The following is a 25371-nucleotide window of genomic DNA, read 5'->3' on the forward strand; positions in this document are numbered from 1 at the left end:
GAACCGAACCTGCAGCTCCTGTCCAACAATAACCACGCTTCACGATCGAGTCTGTCCCAAAAATACTTCTCAATGCACCCTTGTGGACTTGCGTGAAGGGCCCTATAAGTCTGCACTACATGACGTCACCGAAGTGTGGACTCTGAGGAAGTCCACAAGTCCGGAGTGTGCCATTTGGGACAGGGCCTCAGTCGCTTTTCAACTATTTCGACGCATCAACACTCCAGTCCAGCAGGAGGCGGAAATTCACCAGAAGTTGCAGAAAACACAAGAAGAAGAAGAAGACCTGAGATCCACAACACCGTTTGAGCGCTAAAATCGGTACGTGTTTTGTGTGTTTCACATTGACAGATTTAGATTTTTCTGTGCGTGTTTTTTTTTTTTTTTTATCTCTTTGGTGTTTTAATGACTTTAAAAGAAGCAATTTTAATAATGAGCAATTTTAAAAACCCAGAAGCAGAAACGATGTCAACTATTTTCTTTTAATTAGATTGGCCATTACAATATACAGTAGTTTTATTCACAATCTCTTTCAAATAATAATAATTAAAAAAAAAAAAAAAAATCCCCCCACTGTAATAATTCAAATAGTTTGGCCAAAACATCATAGTGTTTCATTCAACATTTCTTTCAGATTAATTTACAAAAAATCTGAGTAACACAGAGTTAAAGTTTTAGCACTGTAACAGTTCAAATGAAAACAACCACAGTTTAAAAATAAAATGTGGATCATTACATTGTGCTCTGCTAATATATTAAAGAACAGTCTTTAGTTTAGAAACAATAAAAACAGTAGCAGAAAGAGAGGAAAACAGTCGAAAAAGAAAGAAGGCAGACCTCAACTAGTTTCGGTGGTGACTGGCAAGCTCACCATTATTATTTATAATGGTTGCAGAGTTATTATCTATATTGATTAAAAATAATGGTATTGAAGGTCTTTCAGTGTTGGATAGACATATACTTATAAGTCAGTTTGCTGATGATACAACATTGTTTCTAAAGAATGAATATCAAATTCCATGAGCTTTACATTCGATTAACCAGTTTTCTAAAGCTTCGGGGCGACATTTAAACCTAAACAAATGTGTCAAGTTAACATTGCATGAGTTTCCTTTGCAGTCATTATCTAATATACAAATTAAAAGGGAAGTTAAATATTTGGGGATTATTATTTCTAAAGATAAAGATGCTATGGAGAATAAAAATGTGTTGAATAACAGATAAATGTAAGTCCATATTGAATAGATGGCTGCAGAGGGATCTTACAATTTTTGGAAGGGTTCTTTTATCTTAAATGGATAGTTTGTCCAGACTCATCTATCCAGCCTTCTCCTTGCCCATATCAACACGAATGATTCAATTAATAAATAAGGTGAATTTTACATTTATTTGGAGAAATAAGTGTCAGTACATTAGAAAAGAGGACATGATTAAAAAATATGAAGACGGTGGGGTGAATGCTATCGACATTATGAATGGTGTTTTGAAATTGAAATGGTTAAAATCCTTCATTCAAAATAGCCACTCCTTTTGGTTTATTGTCCCCAATGCTATCTTTAACAAACTGGGGGAATACACTTTCTGTTATGTTGTGACTTTGAGTGCACCTCGTTACCAGTTAAACTTTCAGCCTTCCATCAGCAGGTGCTGCTCTGTTGGAAACTATTGTTCAAACATAACTTCACTCCTCACAACACTCCAGTGTGGAATAGTAGATATATAAAGTTTGGCAGAAGATCTGTATATCTTGAGGAATGGATATCTAAAGGGATTTGGGCTATTGCCCATTTCTTGGATGATAATGGAAATGTGTTACTGTATGGAGAGTTTTGTGAGAAATGTACCGTTAATATGTTTAATAGAATGATTAGAGCTGTACCAATTCCGTTAAGATTAATGGTTAAAGAACACATGTTGTACTCCAAAATCTCCCCAGTACTGAGACAGCTCTCCTTAGAAGGTTATGATTTTTGTGATAAAAAATTTACAAATAGAGTCATTAGAATTTTTTTTTACAGGCTTATTACCAAACCCAATTAGACGGGAATACGTGCTTAAAGATTTTGATAAGGTTGAAATAAAAAAAATTAGGAAAAATTATTTGTCTTTTCCTCTCCCTCCTAAAGCTAAGGAGGTGAACTTCAACATTTTAAATGAGATTTATCCTACTAAAGAATTTTTAAGATTGAAATTTAATTTTGATGTGAATAATTGTGTTTTTTGTGAAACAAATATTGAAAATCTAGAGCATGTCTTCTTTGATTGTGATCTGGTGCCCCTTTTGGAGTGAGGTGCAGAATTAGTTAAGGTCTCCCACCTCTCACGTGGAAGTTAATTAGGTTTGGTGTTTGTCTGGAAAACAAAGATTGTGATTTTGTTATTAATTTCTTGTTATGTTTTGGAAAGTTTTTCATTCATAAATGCGGATGGTTTAAATCTAAACCCAACTTTAATCACTGGATGAATGAGGTTAAACTCTTGTGCAAATCTTTAAAATTTGTTAAAAATCAGAAAGCCCTTAAACTGATTTCTCTTTTGGATACGTTTAAATTAATTTAAAAAGTCCCTTTTTATTTATTTTTTCATTTTATTTATTTTTGTTTTTTTTTTCTATTTAATTATTGGTTTGTTCATAGTGTGTTTTCTGTTCTTTGTACTAGCTATGCTCAAACTATGGCTGAACAATTGAGGTTATATTCAGAGATTTGTTGATGTACCTTGTTTGTTTGTGTTGTTGAAGGATAATAAATAAAAAAAAAAGTATGTCGAAACAATTTACGGCAATTGTAGACAGTAGTTATTTGAGAAAATTGTTATGTATATTTTGATAAGTCGCTTGTGATTTGTATCCTTTTTTTTGGCAATAAAGATGACTTTATTAAGCTCAAAAAAAAAAAACCTCTTTGAATCACGAACTTCAGTAGAGTCTATAAACTGATTGGCGTAAAATGAACCAATCACAAGACATCTTATAGGGTGGCCAATCGAATTTCAGGGGGGTGGTGTGCACCGGCCCCCTGAAATTCGATTGGCCACCCTATAAGATGTCTTGTGATTGGTTCATTTTACGGCCAATCAGTTTATAGACTCTACTGAAGTTCGTGATTCAAAGAAGTTTTTTTTTTGGGCCACCAAGTAGACCCGCCCCTGCTGATATGTCAAATGTCTTCAAGGCAGTGCTAAATAAAAACAACATGCAATTTATATGATCCATAATTTTTTTAGGGCATTTTCAGACCTTTAGCTCATTTGGTTTGTAACTAAACAGGAGCTTAAATTGTCACAATGTTACATTTTCTTCTTCGTTGGGTTAGCTTTCACAAGGCAACATTTCAAAATGGACCAAAACTGTGTCAACAAAAGTAACCTATAAGCAAACTGTCCCATTATTGGTAGAACTGTTTGTGCACCATTGATAAACCAGTTAAAATGTTATACCTGTTAAAATTTTGTCAACCATAACACATTTTTAAGTGTTCTTTATGTCAAGCTCATGCAAAACGTCACTACATTGCATTGGGCAGAATGCACATCCCAGTCAGAGGAAATACAGTTTATCCTAAACAGGAATGAAATGTGAATATAAAATTTGTTGCATGGTTATTTTTGTCCATCATTATTTGCATTACTTCTGCTTTGAAAACCTATAGAAGCCATATAATTATTGCATTTTCTAATCTGCCAAAAAGTTGCTGACGTCATCCTACCTATGTTTTGCAGCTATCTGAGAGAAGCGATCGCACTAAAATTACCTCAGGAATCATAGTGTTTCCTATTTTATACATGAAACTATCTAGGCTATTTACAGGATTTGCATGTGTAGATGCATTTATTTTACTGCTGAAGATACATGAATTGGGTTTGAATGCTCACTGTGAAAAGAGTTTCACACAGTCAGACATCCTGAAAACACATGAGAGAATCAATACTGGATAGAAACCTTACAAGTGCTCACACTGTCAAAAGAGTTTATCTTGGTCAAAAACACTGTAATCTGTAGTGGAATACATTTCAAAAGTAACCCTCCCAACCCTGGCGGGGGCTCTTGTATGTGTACATGGACTGTATGTGGTGATAATGTTAGAGCTAGGGATCTTAGTACCCGGAGAGCAGCTGAAGGCTCGGGGGACCGAGGTTGAGCCGGGTGATCAGAGGACTGAGGCGGATCAGGTGGGACTGAGGACCAAGGCGGAGCCGGAGGGAAGGAGGTCCCCAGTGGAGCTGAAGGTGGAGCCAGGTGACCGATGGTCCAAAGAATAGCTGGAGGGACAAGGAATTCCAGTGATGCCAATAGTCTGGAGGACCACGGCGGAGACGAGCGGACCGGATGGCGAAGGCGGAGTCCAGGGCTCAGAGGGCCATGGAGGAGTTGGAGGGTCGACAGATCCCCTTGTCTGTGAAGTTTCCGGGCGATGGTCGGGCCAGTGACTTGGAGAGAACAGGCTGATCAGGAGTCGCTGTCGATGTCCTGGGCAGAGCCAGCAGAGGAGAAAGGGCCAGGGTACTGGATTGAATCAGTAGAGGAGGAAGGGCTAGGGTACTGGATGGAATCTGCGGACGAAGACGGGTACTGTGTGTGGGCACATGGGCTTTTAGAGGCGGGAGAGCTGGCTCTGGGACGGGTCAGGCTACAGGCACTGGCTCTGGGACGGGTCAGGCTACAGCCACTGGCTCTGGAACGGTCGAGGCTAAAGTCATGTGCGCTGGCTCGTTAACCGTGGCAGGTATGGTTGCTGGCTCGTTAACCGTGGCAAGCTTAGAGGGAGGAGCCGTGGGAGGCTTGGTTACAGGGTTTGGCCCGGGGTTCACACCATAACCCACAGGGTCAGGGGAACCACTAAGTTCTAGAGCCTTCTTCACATATTCACAGAGTGTCCAGTGAGCATTGTAGTAGTTTCTACCCAATTTGTGAAAAATCACTCAACATCTTTGGGATTTTGAATTCAGAAGAATAGACTTTATTATCATACAATAAAGCCGAGTTGCCTGCAGCACAACTAAAGCATTTCTGGGTTTTGTGTCAATTAAATACAGTCCTCTAACAAGGTGGGGCTATTCCTATGCTTTAACCCTGGTCAGATTATTTTAAGAAGTGGACAGGAGACACTTGCCTCACCATATATTTTCTCAGCAGTCATGAGAGCACATATATGAGGCTATTCCTGTTGCTGCACATACCTTCAAATTGTCACACATATGTTGAGCACACATTCCATCACAACCACAGGCCTTTACACACACATAGTAAACTGCATATTTGCCTGTCAGAAATAACTGTGGTACAAATCAACAATGTTTACATTGATTACACCTGATTAATTTATACTTAACTTGATAAAAATACACCACAGCATCAGCCAGAGGCATTAGTTCCTTTAGTGCACTGTTCAGACCGACCCAGAAGTTTATTTACCAACTAGAAGTAAATTTATCAGAGAGTGGTTGTCATAGTTCACTAAATTTACCAGAGTGAGAACTCAGACGTGATCATCAACTGGACGGTCCCCTTGCTCAAGGAGAAGGAGACTGACAGCCGCTAGATCCATCTTTGTGGGTCAGTTCTTCTGTCAAGTCACCAGCATCTGATCTGATCTCCCCCAGTAACACCAGCATCTGATCTGTTCTCCCCCATTAACACCAGCATCTGATCTGTTCTCCCCCATTAACACCAGCATCTGATCTGATCTCCCCCAGTAACACCAGCATCTGATCTGATCTCCCCCAGTAACACCAGCATCTGATCTGATTTCCCCCAGTAACACCAGCATCTGATCTGATCTACCCCAGTAACACCAGCATCTGATCTGATCTCCCCCAGTAACACCAGCATCTGATCTGATCTCCCCAGTAACACCACCATCTGATCTGATCTCCCCAGTAACACCAGCATCTGATCTGATCTCCCCAGTAACACCACCATCTGATCTGATCTCCCCCAGTAACACCACCATCTGATCTGATCTCCCCCAGTAACACCAGCATCTGATCTGATCTCCCCCAGTAACACCACCATCTGATCTGATCTCCCCCAGTAACACCAGCATCTGATCTGATCTCCCCCAGTAACGCCAGCATCTGATCTGATCTCCCCCAGTAACACCACCATCTGATCTGATCTCCCCCAGTAACCAGGTATTTCTCTCTCAGTTCTGTAAATTTGTCATAGTGAAGAAGAAAGTGTGTCTCTGTCTCGACCTCACCCGTGTCACAGTGAGCACAGACTCATTCATGTTCTATAGCCAGACTGTGATCATGGAGTCTGTATTTGGGGAGGATCCGTCTCTGTTTTGGATCTCTTACAGTGTGCAGATATTCTGCCAGATTATATGTTCTGTTTAGGGCCGATAACATTCCAGTTTTCTTTGGTTTTTACTTTAATTTTCCCAATGGTCCAAATATGAATTTTTGCTTTCTTTTATGATTTGGTTTATTTTGATTTGGTTTAGTTCAGCAGTGCTGGTCTCTCTCTCTCTCTGTGTGTGTGTAAGCGAAAGGGTGGCGAGGGCTTTTTTTTATTTTATGAAATTGAAATATATTTTGGATATTTTATACATTGTTTTGACGACCTTTACCAATGTACGTCAACCAATGTCTTTGCTTTGATTGGTAATTTTGTTGTGGTAGCCTGTAGGGCTCTTTGAAATAACTTAAATAAATTTGGAGAAGTGATTTGGAACTGTTATGCAGTTAATACTTTATAGCCATGTGTTTCCTTGAAAAATAACTGCACACCTTACCAATCAGCCAGTCAGAATCAAGCATTCAACAGAACGTGGTATAAATGGACAATAACTATAAATAATATTATAAATTGGACATATTGACTGTGGAATGTTGTTGTGATGACATCACAATCAGCTCAGTTTGTGGCCTTCCCACTTCAAAACTGGTTCTGGTGCCGGTGGCTGATTGTCTCAGAAGTGGAGGCAACTGAGGTTCATCACCCGGATTGAGGCGTGTAATTGTGCCACTATGAGGAATTAAAGAGCATTGGGAAGTGGGCATGTAAAAAAGATTTTACAAATCCATATTTAGTTGTATATTTAATCAATGTTTTTTATTGAGATCATCATCTTTGTTTTATTATTAAATAGCTGCTATAAGTCTATTTTGTTGTAAAAGTAAAGGTATTGGAAATGTTAATCCTGCCCCTTTAAGAGTTAGTTGCCTTCGGGATGTTCAACTCCTCTCTCAGTCGCTTTTCATCTATTTCGACGCATCAACACTCCAGTCCAGCAGGAGGCGGAAATTCACCAGAAGTTGCAGAAAACACAAGAAGAAGAAGAAGACCTGAGATCCACAACACCGTTTGAGCGCTAAAATCGGTACGTGTTTTGTGTGTTTTACATTGACAGATTTAGATTTTTCTGTGCATGTTGTTTTTATCTCTTTGGTGTTTTAATGACTTTAAAAGAAGATCATTGTCGCTGATGTAGTTTGTTTTGTTTCTGGTCACATGTAGAGCTCAAACGTTTAGTCGACAACGTGGTTTGTTCTCATTTAAGGTAACATGAGATCACATTAAACTAATGATGGCGCGTGAGAGCAGCACTGCAGTTACCGCAAAATGAAGTTTTGACTGATGAGAGGAAGAATTACACAGATCACAGTCCAGATGCACTCCAAACTTTCCAAACAGCTTCAGGTGACGTGGATTGCAAAGTGTCTAGGAAAAGTACATTCAGAAACACTCTCTCTGGAGCTCTTTAAAGGAAACACCCCGGCGTTAAATCTTAAATGCAGTTATAGATTTATTAAAGTTCAAATAATACGGCAGCAGATCATGTAAATAACTTCAAACTCAGACTACCATCTTTTACTCCCTCTTTAACAATTAAGCTGTTAATAACACATTTGTAGAATGCACTTTGCTTAACCTATCCATCTAAAAAGCATCATGCTTAAACAGTGCAACAAAGGTTCTACTCCACTAAAGGAAGACATAAAGTAGCCCACAACATGACTCCGTTGTGCAATACTGCTGCTTCATTTTTATTACATTTTTCCAAACAGAACTTGTTGCAGCATTTTTAATTAGTCAGCACAATTCAAATATTCAAAATGAAAGTTAAAATTAATATTTAAAGAATTATAATTCAAGTCAAATACTGGATGTATCTCAACACTCAATGTAATCATACCTCTTATTGTAAACCATAACTTAAATAAAATCAATCAAAAAAAATAATAGTATCTCCATTATAAAATATACAGTAGATCAAAGTTTTGCAAATTAAAGCTCGAGTCTATCCACTGTGCAGTCAGGCTTAGTAATGACATAGGACACACGTCTGAGCTCCAGATGTCAGTTGTGAAGCTAATCATGGCAACATTTTCTAAACATCTCAAAATGAATTCACACACTTCCTTGTACTTATTTGGGACAGCCGTGTCGGAGATGATCCAAATACTCCATAAAGCATCTAAAACCCATATTCTCAACAACAGAAAGGGGTTGGTCATCCAGCACAATAAAGTCAGTCACTTTCTCCATTATCAGCTTTGCTTTGTTGCTTTTTGGGGGGAGTTTTTCACGCTTCTGAATTGTTTCCAGCAATGTTTGTTGTTGCGGCACACTTTTCTTCTTTGCACTCGTTGCCTGGATAAATTCAGCATACTCCTTTCCATGATGCTTCTACAAGTGTTTAATCAAGTTTCTGGTGTTGCTGCTACCACCTCTTGAAACGCTTATGTTACATAAATTGCACTCGGCTTTGTTTTTTTTCTTGAGTTTAAAATAGCTCCACACAGCTGACATGATGATCGGGCTAGTTGAGCAGCAAATGCGTGGGATTTTGTTGTGAATATCTGGCAACCCTGCGTGATGCATGCTGCTCATCACTTTCCTACAATATCCGATCCAGTGATTTTGGCCAGTATCGGACTGAATATCGGATCGGCGCACCCCTAATTATTAAATAAAGTCCGCTGGAAATGTCAGAGGTTTTTGTTCTTTTAATGCATTTTAAAAACGGCATCATGCTTTCCTAACAGTGAGGAGCAATCTCACTGTAACAACCCGAAACTGTCATTTAAACATACTTGTGTTAAAGATTCATACCTGTAAAATTGTGTCTAATTAACTTTTATATCCACAAAAAAACCCTGTATCCATGTAAAAAAAATTTTTTTTAAAGAGGCCCTATTTTGTTTTGTTGATTTTACCTTTACTTTTATTGTGTAATATAGCTCTTTGTGCATGTAAAATGTCCATAGACTATTTTTGCTTGTGATTTTATATTGAAAATTAAATTCATTTTTTTAAAAACTTAAATCAAATACATTTCTAAATTCAAACTGCACTCCAAACTAAATGAAAAAGCAATTAAAATAATGAAGTGATCAAAACAATAATATATATATATCATTAAAAAAATGTGATGCCGATACCTTGACTTTGATACCGGTTCCTAAACGATACTTTTTTCAATACCAATTTTATGAAATCTATTTGAGCAAGATTACGTACATTACACATTACCTAAAAAAAAACTTTGGTTTTATTTTTTTTTTTTCAGTTTGTTGACTTTTTTTTTTAGACTCAAAGAATCTCCTGATCCTTCTGGTCTCCTCATGCAAGGGTTGGCAGGGCCAGAGGCTATAACATTAATGTGAAGAGGAAAAAACAACAACAAGAAAGCTAAACTGTTAAAGGGGTCATGACATGGTTTTTTTTTATTGTATTATTATGTTCCCTTAGGTGCAATTATAGTATTAATATATTTTTTTTTAAGAAAAACTTTTAAAATCTAGTGATTTATGACCTTTTCCCACCCTGTTTCTCATCCTCTGATTCAAACAGTCTGTTTTGGGGGCGTTTTCCATTTAAGACTTCAGTGTTAACACCCACTGTTATGATTGGCTAACGTCAGTGCCTATGTATCAATTATTGACGCCCCCAGCCAGAACAATATGCAAGTAAACTAAGTTAAATCACTGTGATTATTCATAATGAATGAAATTGCGATTTAAAAAGTAGTTTAAAGTTTAAAATAGATTACTTACAGTTTGCGTCGTCGTTGTTCCCAGAATAGTCGGCACGGACTTATCTTTGAGCAACAGTTTTCTGGCAAAGCCAGCATCATATTGAGATTTGTTCTCAAAACAGTCATCCTTAAAATGTACAGAACAAAGGCTTAAGTTAACACTGCCGTGACTGGGACGTCCGCAAAAAATAAACTGCATCCATTTTTCCCTGACGTCTGGATCTTTCGGCAGCTTATTCAGAGGTTTTGTTTGACCACAGCCAGGAACAGCACATCTGTGTGGCATCATAATTTTCCTGTGCACAAGTAGTCTCTGTCAGAGCTCGCTGTCCATCGACTGAACACTTGTGAGGCGCACGGCGATACTGAAATGAGCGTAGTTGTCTTGCGCTTAAAGCGTAGTTATCTTGTGCTGGAGGCGGTCATATGCAAACGCTGGTACGTCACTTCTAACCGTCACGTCACTTCTAACCATGAATCCAGAACGAGCTGTATTTTGAGCTTGATTAAATAAATGATTCGTTTAGAATGGGGAGGACGTCTTAAAATATTAAACTTGCAGGACGTTTTAATGATACAAAGACCTCTTATATACCAAAAGATCAAGGCAAATTTGGTTTCTCATGTCATGACCCCTTTAATTCAGCCAACCCTTATAACAAAATATGGTTTATCAAGATTGTTAGTTTAATGTGAGTTAAACTTGATCAGTTACTGTCAACCTTAAAGCATTTTTAGCATTGATTTAGCTAGCTATCTACAGCATACATCCAAACAATATCTAATGTTAAGTAGGTCCCAGTTTATAGGACTATGTCACCTCACACAGAAACGTTAAGTTAACATGTACACAAGCATGTACCACTACAAGTTAGCCGAATTATTTTGTTGGTTTGTTTGCTAAATATTAACTTTACCTGTCGGAGTCCCAGTCACACTGGCACTGCATTCATCAGTAGTTTTGGAGGACTCGTGTGGTGGGCATGTTGAAGGAAGCTCTGTGGAATGAGGACAATGAGAGGATGACTGCACCGGCTCAGTCTTCTTGCAGTTGAAGACGGAGCAACTTTCTGCTCTTAAGTTTATTCCGTGCACTGTCAAGTGCTTCATCAGATTTGTCATGTTGCCGGTCTTGGCAGCAATTATCTTGTCGTGAATATTGCATCACGTGCTGTTGGCATCGAGCCTGATGAAATTTTACCACACTTTTGATCTTTTCCACATCTTTCACATGTATGGGGTTTGAGACGCATACACAGCCTCATGTGTGAACCGCATCTCCGGACATAACCGGCATAGAAATATTGTTTTTCCTTGATGTCTAAACACAGCCAATCACCAGCACTTTTAGATTTGGGCACATCTTGCATGCTACATGCTTATCGTTGATGAGATGAAACTCTTAGGTATCGAAATTGGATACCGAACGACAAGACATTTTTCGATACTGGATTGTTTAGAGGGAATTCAGTCTGTGCCTAAAATATATCAAACTCAATATATATATATATATATATAACATTTACCATTAGGCAAGAATCCGTCTAAACATGCATGTGGAAATGACATACAAAAATTCTAAATGTAAACATAATAATTATAACGATGATAATAATCACTGAAATATAAACCATGGTTTGAGTTGAACTTTTTTTTATTTTTTATTATTATTTTATATATTTTTAAATTTTTTTACAGGCTGCAGAGTTGCGTTCACAATGAACTGCTCTGTGGAAATGAAGTGAACTGAACTCAATGTACCTCCTGACTTAGATATCTGAGGTCATTTACAGCATTCTCATAGATGATACTGTTCTTGCAACAAAAAAAATCAGAAAACAGAAACAAAGAAAGAGTAAGAACCCTTTACGTGGCGGGTGTTCCACAAGACTGCTCACCTCCATACAAGCAGACATGGGCATAGATTATTTTCTGTCATCTGTTCTTAATAATATAATAAAGAGTGTTTCATTAAGTGTGTGTCTACTGGAAAATTATATGTAATATTAATTTGATAATAATAGCTGTCGTGGAAAGTTATTAGTTGAGTGAGTTGTAAGAAAACTCTCAGAGTCTTGAGTTCCAGATGCCAAAGTTGTAGTTTATTGAACACCAACAAACATGAGACCAGTCAGCTGTCAGTTCTGACTCTCTTAGTCCAAAACCACCTCTTCTATACAGTTTGTTATCTGGCATTACCTCATTTCTACGCCCCTTCGTTATTTTTGTAACCAATGGATACTTTTGACACCATTATCTCACAGAGCCTTTTGATATCTTTTTACTGGTAGAAACTTGGCTTTAGTCTATCTTCAAGGTCCTTAGCCTCATTATTTTGTTACAGCTGGGTGCTCTTTGTGGCCTCTGCAACATCAACACTTTTAGTAACCTCATATGCTCTCTCCTGGGTCACACAGGCCAGGAAACTCATATAAGTACTTTGATATAAAAACATACTAGAATATTGAAAAATATACTATATAGCCTAATAATAATTTAATACATGGGAAAAGAAGCTTGACACAGTCAAAGGTATCAGCTATATGCGATTTATTACTTATAACAATCTTTCTCAGCCCTGGAACTTAAACCATTTTCTGATGCCCCCAAAATATATATTTAAGTAATTAAAATAATATCATAAATATGTGACTAGTTGACTAATGGCTTAAACTATCGACTACTAGTCGACTAGGAAAATCTTTGGTCGGGGGGCCAACATTTAAAAAAAATTATATTTTGCTGGATTTTTTTAGTCTTTTACCCAAGAAAGTTGGTGCAGTTCACACTATTTTGGGACGATCTGGCACTTCAGGATAACAACCTGTAAGTATGCTTGATTATTTGTGGATTTATCTGCTATCGAGAGTTAAAATGAGGAGTTTTGTGTTGTAACAACGGTGTACACCCAGTGCACAGCTGTAGGCCTCTGCTAACCTGATAGCTAATGTTATTGTGTTGAAATAGTTTTGTTATTCATGGTAGTCCATGGCTAACTTGATTACTAACTGTGAGTAAGCCTCTGTTCGTCGTTCATATCTCGGGTCAGGGGCGATTCTAGGGTCAGAGCTTTAGGGGTGCTGAGCACCCAATGAGCCCCACTGCCACCGCCCACCCTCTTTTCACACAAAAATAAAAAATATGTCTATTGAAAAATAACTATCATTTTAACATTGGTTCAACTAACTCCAAAATCCAGATTTTTTTTTCTTTTGAGACCTTTTCAGAGCACCAGCTTAATTGTGAGAGTTCACACAGACAGCCCCCTGTAACAAACACAAAACCTTCTTCACTCAGCTGGTTTTCCTGACCGTTAACTCCATGTGCCTCCTTTTGTATGTAGCGTCTGGAGGAATCAATGAATGGACAATCATGGACTCGGCTATTTTTGAGACAAAAGAGCCCCTGTAAGATCACGGAAATGGTCTGTGATAGTACAAAGAACTATTGACAGAGAAACCTCGTGGTGTTCCCGCATGTGACTCCCTCGTGCTTATCGTGTGGAAAGAAAGGGGGAAACTTTGAACGTAAAAATGTGTGTGCCTTTCTTATAAAGCCTAAAAGGGCTTAGTTTTAATGAAATATGTTTTAATCCCTGTGTGTTGTGTATGTTTGGTGTTAGATCAAAATTAGTAGAATTGTTTCATTTGTGTAGAAAACTCTGAGGCTTTATATGTAATAGCCTGAGAGTGTTTAACCACTTGTAAGGGTACCAAATATACCTTTCTTGGTATCAAATTAAACCTTACGACTTGTCCTAGCGGAATTTGAGTATAAAGTCACCGTTGAATCATGTTCTGCTATGTTACCGTCTTTTGAGTGAGTCAAAGCAAAAGTCCTGACCAAATCATAAAGTATGCAAATGAGCTTTGACCAGACAAAGGGAGCAAATTCGCGCCCAAAACGGAGGGGCCTCATTGGGTCACTTCTCACACAGGAGGCGTGATCTCCCTACTTTAAAGGTCAGATCCAGCATTGACTCGTCTTTTTTTGCTCTTCATCTCTTCTGCTGAACATTTCAACCCTCTTGCTTCCTGCCTCTCTTGCTGCATCCTGGCTGCTTCCAACTCCCAACTTCACTTCTGGACCTCCCTTGGATTTCCCCTGGATCTCCTCAAGCCATCTTACACTCTCTCACTTCTTCTCCCGATCTTCTGCAACTCTCAGGAACCCTCGTCAACTATTCAACTCCATGCTCTGGAAACACCGCACCGAAGTCCTCTGTCTCAAGAACGCCACGAGGACACGCAGTCTCGCTCAAGCAACACAAAAAGGTCTAGTGTGCAAGTATGATTTCACCTGAAATTCCAATGCTTTAAAGTGTGTAATTCCACTTGCTGGCTCTTAAAGGGTTAATTGTTGTAATAAGTTTGCCATACCTCCAATAATTCTTCACTTTCCCTTACTGCATTTATTTTGTTTATTTTATGCTTATTCTGTGTTATATGTATGTTTGTCAATTGTACTGATATATCATAGTGCCTTGTATTAAACTCAATTATACGCGTAATTGTCTGTGTGTGTTGGTTACAAAACAAAGCCTCTTCAATGTGCGATTTCAAGCTACGAGCTGATATTATCAAAGTAAGTTAACGTGCTTTTGATGAGTAAGCTTATAACTAGGAATAACCCCTCTGGAGAATTGATCAAAGTATCAAATAAAGTGGTTCGGCGGACGAACTGACTGGTTGCGGTAGCCTACTGGTCAATTCCATTACGGGGTTATTAAAATTAATATAGCCTGTCTGCATAAAATATATATTCCTAATTAATTATAATTCGTTGTGTTTAATTATCTATATATTTTTGAAGCAGAATAAAGGACTATATAAGCCCTTTTGGGACGTTTTTACATGTAATGGGTGTTCGGGTCACACTGTATGATTAATCATTGATTTCGATCAGTAATATTAATTGTACATTCCCCAAACCTGACCTGTTCACACCCTACATGTATCAACAGTCATCAGATTGGTTAGATTAGATTCAACTTTATTGTCATTGAACAAAGTAACAGGTACTTGGACAACAAAATGTAATTCATCTTCTGTAAATTATTTACAAAAAATGGTTCTTGAAAGGCTCTTTTTTTGTGTGTGCCAAACTGAGTATGAGGGTATTGAAACAGCTTTATCTGTTTAGGACCAGTGTCCTTATCCCCTAAGTCTGAACAGCTCTCTTCTGTCTCTGCTGCTTTGGCTTGGTGGTCTCTATGTTGCACTCCCTCTGTCTCTTCATTTCTTTCACTAGTCAATTCCCTCTCATCCCTTATGGACACTCCCTGTTGTTTTCCTCCTTTATTATGAAAAAATGTAGTGTAAAATAATGTTACAAAAAGTAAATGTAATATAGGCTACTTAATGCCAATAAGTTAGTATAGGAGTTAGTATAGGTTTGTGTTCTGCTTAGCACTGCTTATTCTCATAGTTCAACGTTATAGTCATCGTTCATAGTTATATCCTTTGTCATTTTACCGCGTTTCAGATACTTCCGCTTTTTCTCCCGTTTCATCTGCGTGTATTTTACCGGTTGCTGCTGACACATAGCTAGAGTCTGTGTTTGTAGCCTTTAATCCTTAAACATCTGCCATTTTTAAGCACGCATCGGGTCTTCCCGTATTATTCTCTTATCGGGATTCAACTGCGCGCATATTCCACCTGTATCCGCGTTCTATTTCTATCGCGGTTTAACTGCGTGCATTTTTTCAGCGCTCACCCGTTTTTTCTCCTCTGCGGTTCACAGATTATTGCATCGATCTCAAAGCACCACTTATCAAGAACAACCACCATCTACAACAAACAATTTTGGGAGGGATTCAAATCAATCTCAAAACCATCACCGCTCAGGAACAACGAACAATTTGCGGTAAGTCATGGCATCGGCTCATGTTATTTGTTCATGCATTGCATGTCACATGTTTAAAATAGCCTCCTCCGTCAGCAGTGAGGGATTCACTTGTGATAAATGTAAGGAATTAGTCAGGCTGACGGAGAAGTTTAATGAGTTAGAGACTCGCATCCGAAAGCTAGTAGAGGTCAGTGAGAAAGAGAAGCCGTTAGATACTGTTTCGGATGCGGGCAGTACAGAGAGCAACACACACACTTTGGTTCCGGTTATAGAGCCCCTGCAGCAGGGCATTTGGGTGACGTCTCGGCGGCATACTCGTTCAGCAAAGAGACACCACTCTCCCGTTCCTGTTAGGGTTTCCAATAAATTCTCCCCACTCAGTGATACTTCCACTGAGAATCATATTGAAATAGCCCTTGTTATCGGTGATTCTATTGTAAGGAACGTGGAAATAGAGACTCCAGCCACTATTGTTAATTGCATTTCGGGGGCCAGAGCGTCTGACATCAAATCAAATTTACAAGTGCTGGCTAATGCTAAACGTAGATTTTCTAAAATTGTTATCCATGTCGGCACTAATGATGTCCGGCTTCGCCAGTCGGAGATCACTAAAGATAATGTTAAAGAGGTGTGCAAATTTGCAAAAACGATGTCAGACACTGTAATATGCTCTGGTCCCCTCCCTGCTTGTCGTAGTGACGAGGTTTATAGTAGATTAGGGTCACTGAATGGCTGGATGTCTGAGTGGTGTCTGCAGAATAAAATAGGATTTATAGACAATTGGAAAAGTTTTTGGGGTAGACCTGACCTGCTAAAGAGAGACGGACTCCATCCCTCCAGGGAAGGTGCCGCTCTCCTCTCTAGTAATTTGGCTCATAGACTTAATAATGATATTAATTGACTAAATGGGGCCCAGGTCAGGAAGCAGACAAACTGGTTAATCCGAACGTTTGCTAGCTGCCATGAGACGTCACATAAACTACAACACATAGAGACTGTATCACCTAGATATCTCATAGAGACCGTGTCTGTTCCCCGAACTACCAAACACAATACCCTCACTAAATAATTTAGAAAAATTTTTATTAAGGTCAAACTTGAACAAAACAAACAAATTAAAAATAAACATCATATAAAAATAGGGCTACTAAACATTAGATCTCTTGCTACCAAAGCACTAATTGTCAATTAAATGATTACAGATCATAGATTGGATGCGCTCTGTTTGACTGAAACCTGGCTTAAACCGGATGAATATATTAGTTTAAATGAATCTACTCCCCCAGGTTATTGTTATAAACATGAGCCTCGTCTGAAGGGTCGAGGAGGAGGTGTTGCTACAATTTACAGTGAAGTTTTTGGTGTTACTCAGAGGACAGGATATAAATGTAAGTCTTTTGAACTAATAATGCTTAAGGTGACACCGTCAAATAAAAATTCTCTGTCGTCCTTTACCCTTGCTACAGTGTATAGATCACCCGGGCCTTATTCTGATTTCCTTAGTGAATTTGCAAATTTTTTATCAGATCTTGTAGTTACTGTAGATAGAGCCTTAATTGTTGGTGACTTCAACATTCACATAGATAATGAAAATGATACTTTGGGATTAGCATTTATCGATATTCTCAACTCTCTTGGAGTCAGACAAAATGTAACAGGACCAACTCATCGCCATAATCATACGCTAGATTTAATTCTTTCATATGGAGTTGATGTTGATAATATAGAAATTCTGCAGCAGAGCGATGACATCTCGGATCATTACCTCGTCTCTTGCATGCTGCAATCAGCTAATGTTACTCAATCTACACCACGCTATCGTTCAGGTAGAACTATTCTTTCGACCACTAAAGATAGCTTCACTAATACTCTTCCAGATCTATCTCATATACTCAATAAACCCCAAAGCCCAGAAGAACTTGATGAAATAACAACAAATTTAAATGCAGTCTTCTCTAGCACCCTTGATGTTGTCGCCCCACTTCGATTAAAGAAAATTAAAGAAATAAGCCCTGCACCATGGTACAATAATCACACTCATGCTTTCAAGAGAGCAGCTCGGAAAATGGAGCGCATGTGGAAAAATACAAAATTAGAAGTATTTCAGGGTGCATGGAAGGATAGTGTCTGTAGCTACAAACACGCACTCAAAGCTGCCAGGTCAGCATATTTTAGTAAACTCATAGAAAATAACCACAACAATCCTAGATGTTTAATCAGTACTGTGGTAAATTGGTTAGGAATAAAGCCTCAACCGAACCAGATATTACGTCACAGCTCAAGAGTAATGACTTCATGAATTTCTTTACAGATAAAATTGAAATAATCAGAAATAAAATTGGAATTACGCAATCATCTGTCAAAGCACCTCAGAAAACCGTGTCGAATAATTTCCCTCATGTGCAACTTCAATCCTTCGCTATCATAGGTCATGAAGAGCTAACAAAACTTATCGAAACATCAAAAGCCACAACTTGTTTGTTAGATCCTATACCAACTAAACTCTTAAAAGAGGTATCTCCTGTAATATCAGAACCTCTTCTTAATATCATTAACTCCTCGCTATGCTTAGGACATGTCCCAAGAAACTTTAAAATGGCAATTATCAAACCGCTAATTAAGAAGCCACAACTTAATCCTGGAGAACTTGCTAATTATAGACCAATTTCAAATCTGCCGTTTATGTCAAAAATACTTGAAAAGGTAGTGTCCTCCCAAATATGTTCATTTCTACAGAGAAATAGTATATATGAAGAATTTCAATCAGGATTTAGGCCTCATCACAGTACAGAGACTGCACTTATCAGAGTTACAAATGACTTGCTCTTATCATCTGATCGCGGCTGCATTTCTCTTCTTGTGCTTTTAGATCTTAGTGCTGCATTCGACACGATAGATCACGACATTCTCTTGAATAGGCTGGAGAATTATGTTGGAATTTGTGGAGTGGCATTAGCATGGTTTAGGTCATATTTAGCAGACCGCTACCACTTTATGTATGTAAATGAGGAATTGTCAAACCAAACAAAAGTAAAATATGGAGTGCCACAGGGATCAGTTTTAGGGCCTCTACTTTTCTCCATGTATATGCTTCCCCTGGGAGATATTATCAGGAATCGTGGAATAAGTTTCCACTGCTATGCTGACGATACACAACTTTATATTTCTTCAAAACCTGATGAGATTTCACAATTCTCAAAATTAGCAGAGTGTATTAATGAAATAAAAGATTGGATGGCCAGAAATTTCCTTCTACTCAATTCTGACAAAACAGAGGTTCTAATTATTGGACCAAAAACTCTAAAAATAAGCCACTAAAATATAATTTGACTCTAGATGGATGCACTGTTACATCATCTTCAACAGCGAAGAACTTAGGTGTTATATTTGATACCAATCTGTCCTTTGAAAATCAAATTACAAATGTTTGTAGAACAGCATTCTTCCACCTAAGAAATATTGCTAAATTAAGGCATATGCTCTCTGTTGCTGATGCCAAAAAACTAATTCATGCGTTCATGACCTCAAGACTAGATTATTGTAATGCATTACTGGGAGGATGTCCAGCAAAATCAATAAATAAACTTCAATTGGTTCAAAATGCAGCAGCCAGAGTGCTGACGAGAACCAAGAAATATGATCATATTAGCCCCATTTTATCATCGTTACATTGGCTACCTGTTAAATTCCGTATTGATTTTAAAATTCTGTTAACTACGTACAAAGCTTTGAATGGCCTAGCTCCGCAGTACTTAAGTGATATTCTACCACGCTATATTCCAACACGTTCATTAAGATCGCAAAATTCTGGCGTATTAATAGTTCCTAGAATATCAAAATCCACTAAAGGAGGAAGATCCTTTTCATATTTGGCTCCTAAACTATGGAATGGTCTCCCAAACACTGTTCGAGATGCAGACACACTCTCTCAGTTTAAGTCTAGACTAAAGACTCATCTATTTAGCCAGGCATATCCTCCAACCCACAATTAGGCTGCTTTAGTTGGGTCTGCCGGAACTAGAAACATTGAGCATGATCTCTAACTCTGCAATAAATTTAACAGCATCTATGCTTACATCTTTTTATTTGTTTCCCTGTCTCAACCTCGGGACTCCTATCCTGAGGTCACCAGAACCAGCTGGATCCAGCACCATTACTGCATCATGTTGGACTCCACTGCTACATGTCGCAGAATGATGATGACTAAATGCAGCCGGTGCCAGCCAAACATCACTTCAGTCTATTATGACGGACTTCACAGGGTGAACTGATGCCAACTCCAACCTGCATCACTTCAGTCTATTTATGGACTACGATCTTGAAATGAAATGCTTAGACTATTGCCAACAAAAGCCTTCATCAGCCAATTAACAAGGACAATTGCATCTATGTGAACTTCTGAAATTAATCAAGATGGACTTCAAAGACTTTGGTCATTAATCTTACAGTTCAAACACAATCGATGTTTAATCACTGACCCTTAACACTTAGTTTAATCATTTTAAACCATGATTTTACCTATACATAATATTTACATTACATTCATAATGTTAGCCAGAGGGGAACTGGCCCCCACAGTGAGTCTGGTTTCTCCCAAGGTTATTTTTCTCCATTAATCTACATCTTATGGAGTTTTGTGTTCCTTGCCACAGTCGCCTACGGCTTGCTCACTGGGGTTATTAATACAATTATCATTTAATTATTTTTAAACACTGTTAGAAGATCGTATTTTATCTAAGTTGCACAATGATGATCAATCGACTTTATAGACATTACAGTTTTATCGTCTGTTAATGCTGATATTCTGTAAAGCTGCTTTGAAACGATGTTTGTTGTGAAAGGCGCTATACAAATAAAATTGAATTGAATTGAATAGGAGTATGAGTAGTTACTGTTTTGCTTGCCACTATTCACTATATGTCAATTTATTGTTGTTGTTTCCTCACCTGGTTCTTCCTGCATGCTCTCCCTTTCCCTTTCTCCTTCTCCATCTCCCTCTCTTTCCCTTGGCACTGACAATCATACACAAATATATTGTAGGCAGGAGAGTTGAGGTCAGTTTGTCATGTCATAAAAATGTTATGGAGACCATTTACAGATTATAAGGATATGATCAAAAGGCACACAGAGGTGTAGCATTTTAAATGTCTTTATTATTATTGGGCTTAGAAACTTTTTTAAATCACAAATTCCTTTCACAAGAGAAGCTGTATTCTCCATTGAGGGTTTGAAATAAAAAAAATAAAAGCAGGGGACCATTGCCTAGATAAGTAATTTGATACAACAACAGATATCTGGTTTGCATTATGTTACTTTAGCTTAACACTTTTCAGAAGAACAAAAAAAAACAAATAATAAGACAGAGGTCATTATGGACTGTCCCTAGTCTCTCATCTGAATCTGTCTTAAAAAACTGTCGTATGTCCATTGCTCACTGGCAGGCCACACACGCACACACAGAGTGTCAGAGAGAGAGAGAGAGAGAGAGTAATGCTAGGAGTTCAGGAGTTAAGCCTGGTTCAGGTTAAATCCTGTGTGTGTGTGAGGAATGAATAAATACAGCAAAAGAAAAACATTAAACTTTCTTTTATTGTCTAGTTTGATAGTCAGCCACAACTGAAAAATAACAGAAATAAATCTAGGAATGAATAACAATTCATTTAAAAAGCCACAGTGAGTGTTTTCACACATACTGGTGGTATACAGTGATCTGTTTTCACTCTGGTCCAAACGCCAGGGCTTCATGTTTCCATGACGACTGACCAGAAAAGATGCACGTGATGTCATGTTTACATGACTCCCGATTGTTAAAATGAGTATCAAATTAACGATAAACTTTACCAACAGAGATACACGTACGCACTACACAGGTACGCAGTTTATTTGTCGCGCTGCTGTTTTTGTTTCACGCTCTAGCAGTTAATAAACAGAACTACATGCGTCTTGCGGAAGAACATTGTAACCGGCGCTACTTCTCTCCGTTTATGACTATGGACGAGTCACCCAGGTGCTGTGCTACGCGGCGACACGCTGGGCTAAAATTGTCCGAAAATAAACACTTATTATAGGTGTACCATGGTGATTCAGGATACTGACTCCAGTACTCACCGATATGGTTTCGAAATCGGAACAACTGTAGGTAAATGGAAAGAAGTGTGAGACACAGCTTTGGAGCAACTTAGTTGATTCACAACACTGCATAACGGGTTCTCCCTTTGTGTGTGTTTCGCGCTGGATGACGGTCGTGCTGAGCGGTGCAGGTACAGAGTAGAAGAAGAGAAGAGGATGATACCGTTTGCTAAGCGGGGGTGTTTTCATTTTCATCCTTAACACATACATTTTAAACCACAAACTACGGAGTATGTTTTGGACATTATTTAACCTTGTCAAAGACAAATTTTTTTTTAGAATAACACATTTCTTACTCCAAGTTTTAGGGGTGCTGAGCTCCTTCTTAGGGGTGCTGAAGCACCCCTAAATAGGGTCTAGACTCGCCCTTGTCTCGGGTGAAAAAGGTTCGGCTACACCCATTTCAGAAAAAGATGACTGATTTAGATGCACTACATGTCTTTTACTTGAATCTTTGTCAGGTCACAATATCGACATTGTACTTGTAAGAAAGCTACAAAAGTAAAACTTACCTCTGTGACATGTCCTGCTCAAGTCGTGCTTGTGAAGGTGGTTCTGGTCGATCAGCTAGTTCTTCCAAACTTTCATTATCGACGCCACTGATGCCATAGTTACAATAGTGTTTACAGCTGCTCAGCAAGAGTCGGAAGCTGAACCTCGTTTATTGTAAGGGGCGTTACATTTCCAACACATGCTCTACGCGGTTGACCAATCAGAGCAGACTGGGCTTTTCAGAAAGGGGGGCTTTAAAGAGACAGGAGGTAAATCAGAGCCTTTCAGCCAGAGTATGAAGAGCAGGGAAAATAAATGTGCAGTATGAAAAACAATGTGTTTTTTGAACATTAAAGTATATAAACCTTTTCTAGTAGACCCCAAAATAAATATAATTTGTTTAATAGACCTGTTCTTCTGTATATTCACATATAATAATCTTTTAGAGTTTGATGAATGTCAGTCCATAATAATGATGATGTTTTTGTGTTCAGATGCTCATCATGAGAGAGCAGGTGGATGTGATTCATGCTGGAGAACAGCAGATGCTGCAGACACCAGTGAAGATGTGTTCAGTGAAGCTGCTGGACTGCAGGAACCTGATGAAGATGAGAGGAGAAACCACAGCTGTTGTACAACAGAGTGATGATGATGATTTTATTCCTTCAGGTGTGTTTTTGAGGTGTCACCATTTACTTAAATTGTTTAGAAAAAAAAATTCTAATTGAATTTTGACTGTGAATGGTGACTGGGGTAATTATATCTAAATCATTATTATCATGAAATGCAGTATTGATTGTATAAATCAGGGGCGTTTCCTTGTTTTTGATCACAGGACTACCATTGAACGATCTCATTAATAGGTTAAAAGGGAGAGTAGAGAGAGAAACATCACAGATAACAAGAATCTTGAAGGTGTACTTAGTAATTCTAATCCAATACACTTTTTGCCAAATTCCATAAATATCTCCAGCCAATCAGCAACAGGGGGTGGTTCTTGCATGTGCACAGGATGTGGAGTGGGGGCAGAGCGAGAGGGAAATTAATTAGATGGCAAATCTGGCTGATGTGAACTTTCTAAACTCCAAGGAGGACAAGTGGCTGAGAAACCGACCAAGAGAAAAAGGTCAGATGAGTATAAACTAAAAAAGAAGGATTATGATAAGTCGAGGGCTAGGAGCCGTGTCAACATCGGCGAGGCTTTTCAGCAGTGGAGAGACCTCAGAGAGTAAAAGGCTTGAAGACGGATGCAGATGTTGCTATTTTCTTTTCGATAGGTGGGTAACATAAATTTAGCTTTGTTTCACTGAACCCATATATGCTGTTGTTGTGATGTTAGATTTAGTAGCAGTAGACATGAGTGTCTGGAGCTTGTGAGCGTAAAACCTTCTTGCTTGCATGAATTTGGGGGGCTTCCAAAGGAGCACTGAAGGGAGGGGTGTGTTTATTTTGGCAGTTGAGTTCTAATATCAACAGTGTTTCAAAGGAATCGCTGAGTGCACCTTTAAAGATCACTTTTTATTTCTGTGCTTGTGTGCTATTTAGGGCGGGGATAAACGATTAATCTAACGATTCATTTTTTTCAGTCCGATTCGATTTCGATTAATCGACTTGTGACAACATCGGTAATACCGGTTTCATTGGGGGTGGGGGTGTATAAAATGTAAAAAAAAAAAAAACACATTTGCCGGGAGTTTGATTGACTGGCGATCTGATCAATCAATCATAATACGCCATTTTTGTCCGACAAAGTAGTCAGGAGAGAGAAGATTAACGTCGGTGAATTTGAATAATGGATTGTAGGCTACTGTACTGACATCTTTCCGTGGTTAAAACAACAGTCCTTCTGATGTAGGCTACATTCATGTTTAGCCTATTTGATGCTATAAATTAACCAAGGAAAAGATGATCGGTTCATGAGCAGCTTTAACTGAGGCAATCTGTCACGAAACATTAAAGAGCCACAAAATAGTAAACCTATTTATGGTGTAATTTTCTTTGACTGACCAAATTTGAAAGTTGAGACTTTATTAAATGTTACCTGCTTGGTCCTGTCTGTCAGCGCGTTGTCAGTGTCCTCTATGTATTTTTCACGACATTCATAGCTATAAGCGCATTATTAATAGCTATAAGCGAAAACTTTAGGTGTCGACAACGTATTATAGCCTACTCCAACATCGAGTACAAAGTGGGGAGTTGAAAAAAACTTACGGTGCTCTGTCATCTGCAGCTGCTCCCGGGTGGCGCCTCTTCAGGTGCTGGTGCATTGCCGTGGAGCTAGAATGGAAGGCCATCTCCATTTTGCAAAGACGACATATCACGGAATTGTTTCCTTTTAAATTAAAGAATTCCCATACTTTAGATGAATGAGTGCGTGCCGCCTTGCACTTCTGGTAGTCTAAGGAGCCACTCGTTTTGCTTCTACTCTCCGGCGCCGCCATATTTGTTTTGGGTCTGATGAATCGACGAGCATATTTTGTGTCAACGTATTTTTTGTGTCGACGTCATCCCAGCATCCCAGACGTTGATGACGTCGACGCGTCGTCCCAGCATTAGTGCTGTTTGACTGACAGGCAGCTTCTGTGTTTGTTCTTTATTTGTGTGTGCTCAGAGCGCTATTGGTAATCTGGATATGTTCCTAAACTGTGAAATGTATATACTAGAAACCCTAACTAGAAAAAAGATTTGGTCAATATGTCTATTATTTTTTTAGGTATGAATATAAACATAGCCTGTTAAAGACCACTCACTGTATTCACTTATTTTATATAATAGATAATGTTTAGAAAAATTTAGATAATTTTAATCTGTTTAAAAGTACTAATGTCAAAAAATCATCTAGTGAAAAACTGATTTAAGTGAGGAATAATTGACTCCAGCCCATTAAATTACTGAAACATAATGCACACCCTGAGGC

At 38.5% G+C, this 25371-nt stretch overlaps 3 protein-coding genes across 14 annotated transcripts in view; 2 read left to right on the forward strand and 1 right to left on the reverse strand.

Moving 5' to 3' along the window:
• The window catches only part of LOC127624967 (zinc finger protein 883-like), a 212482-nt gene that overhangs the window by 175350 nt on the left and 11761 nt on the right, over nucleotides 1-25371 (forward strand). For 3 of the 9 annotated variants that reach the window (XM_052099959.1, XM_052099960.1, XM_052099956.1), the window contains exon 2: nucleotides 22949-23123. The exons of 3 other annotated variants lie outside the window; for them this stretch is intronic. In XM_052099959.1, coding sequence (XP_051955919.1) covers nucleotides 22949-23123 — 175 coding nt within the window. Of the gene's footprint in view, nucleotides 1-262; nucleotides 322-6759; nucleotides 6776-7266; nucleotides 7326-22948; nucleotides 23124-25371 lie in introns of those variants that run through there. 3 more of the 9 variants (XM_052099957.1, XM_052099958.1, XM_052099961.1) reach the window with 3 other exon arrangements.
• The window catches only part of LOC127625016 (zinc finger protein 501-like), a 617707-nt gene that overhangs the window by 120545 nt on the left and 471791 nt on the right, over nucleotides 1-25371 (reverse strand). The window lies entirely within an intron of this gene.
• LOC127624989 (gastrula zinc finger protein XlCGF57.1-like) overlaps nucleotides 271-25371 on the forward strand; it is a 112290-nt gene continuing 87189 nt past the window's right edge. The window contains exon 1 of one of the 2 annotated variants that reach the window (XM_052099995.1): nucleotides 271-321. The gene's annotated coding sequence lies outside the window, so the exon portion shown is untranslated. Of the gene's footprint in view, nucleotides 322-7274; nucleotides 7326-25371 lie in introns of those variants that run through there. The other variant, XM_052099996.1, reaches the window with a different exon arrangement.

The sequence above is a fragment of the Xyrauchen texanus genome, chromosome 31, assembly GCF_025860055.1.
Source record: "Xyrauchen texanus isolate HMW12.3.18 chromosome 31, RBS_HiC_50CHRs, whole genome shotgun sequence".
NCBI classification, from domain to species: Eukaryota; Metazoa; Chordata; class Actinopteri; order Cypriniformes; family Catostomidae; genus Xyrauchen; species Xyrauchen texanus.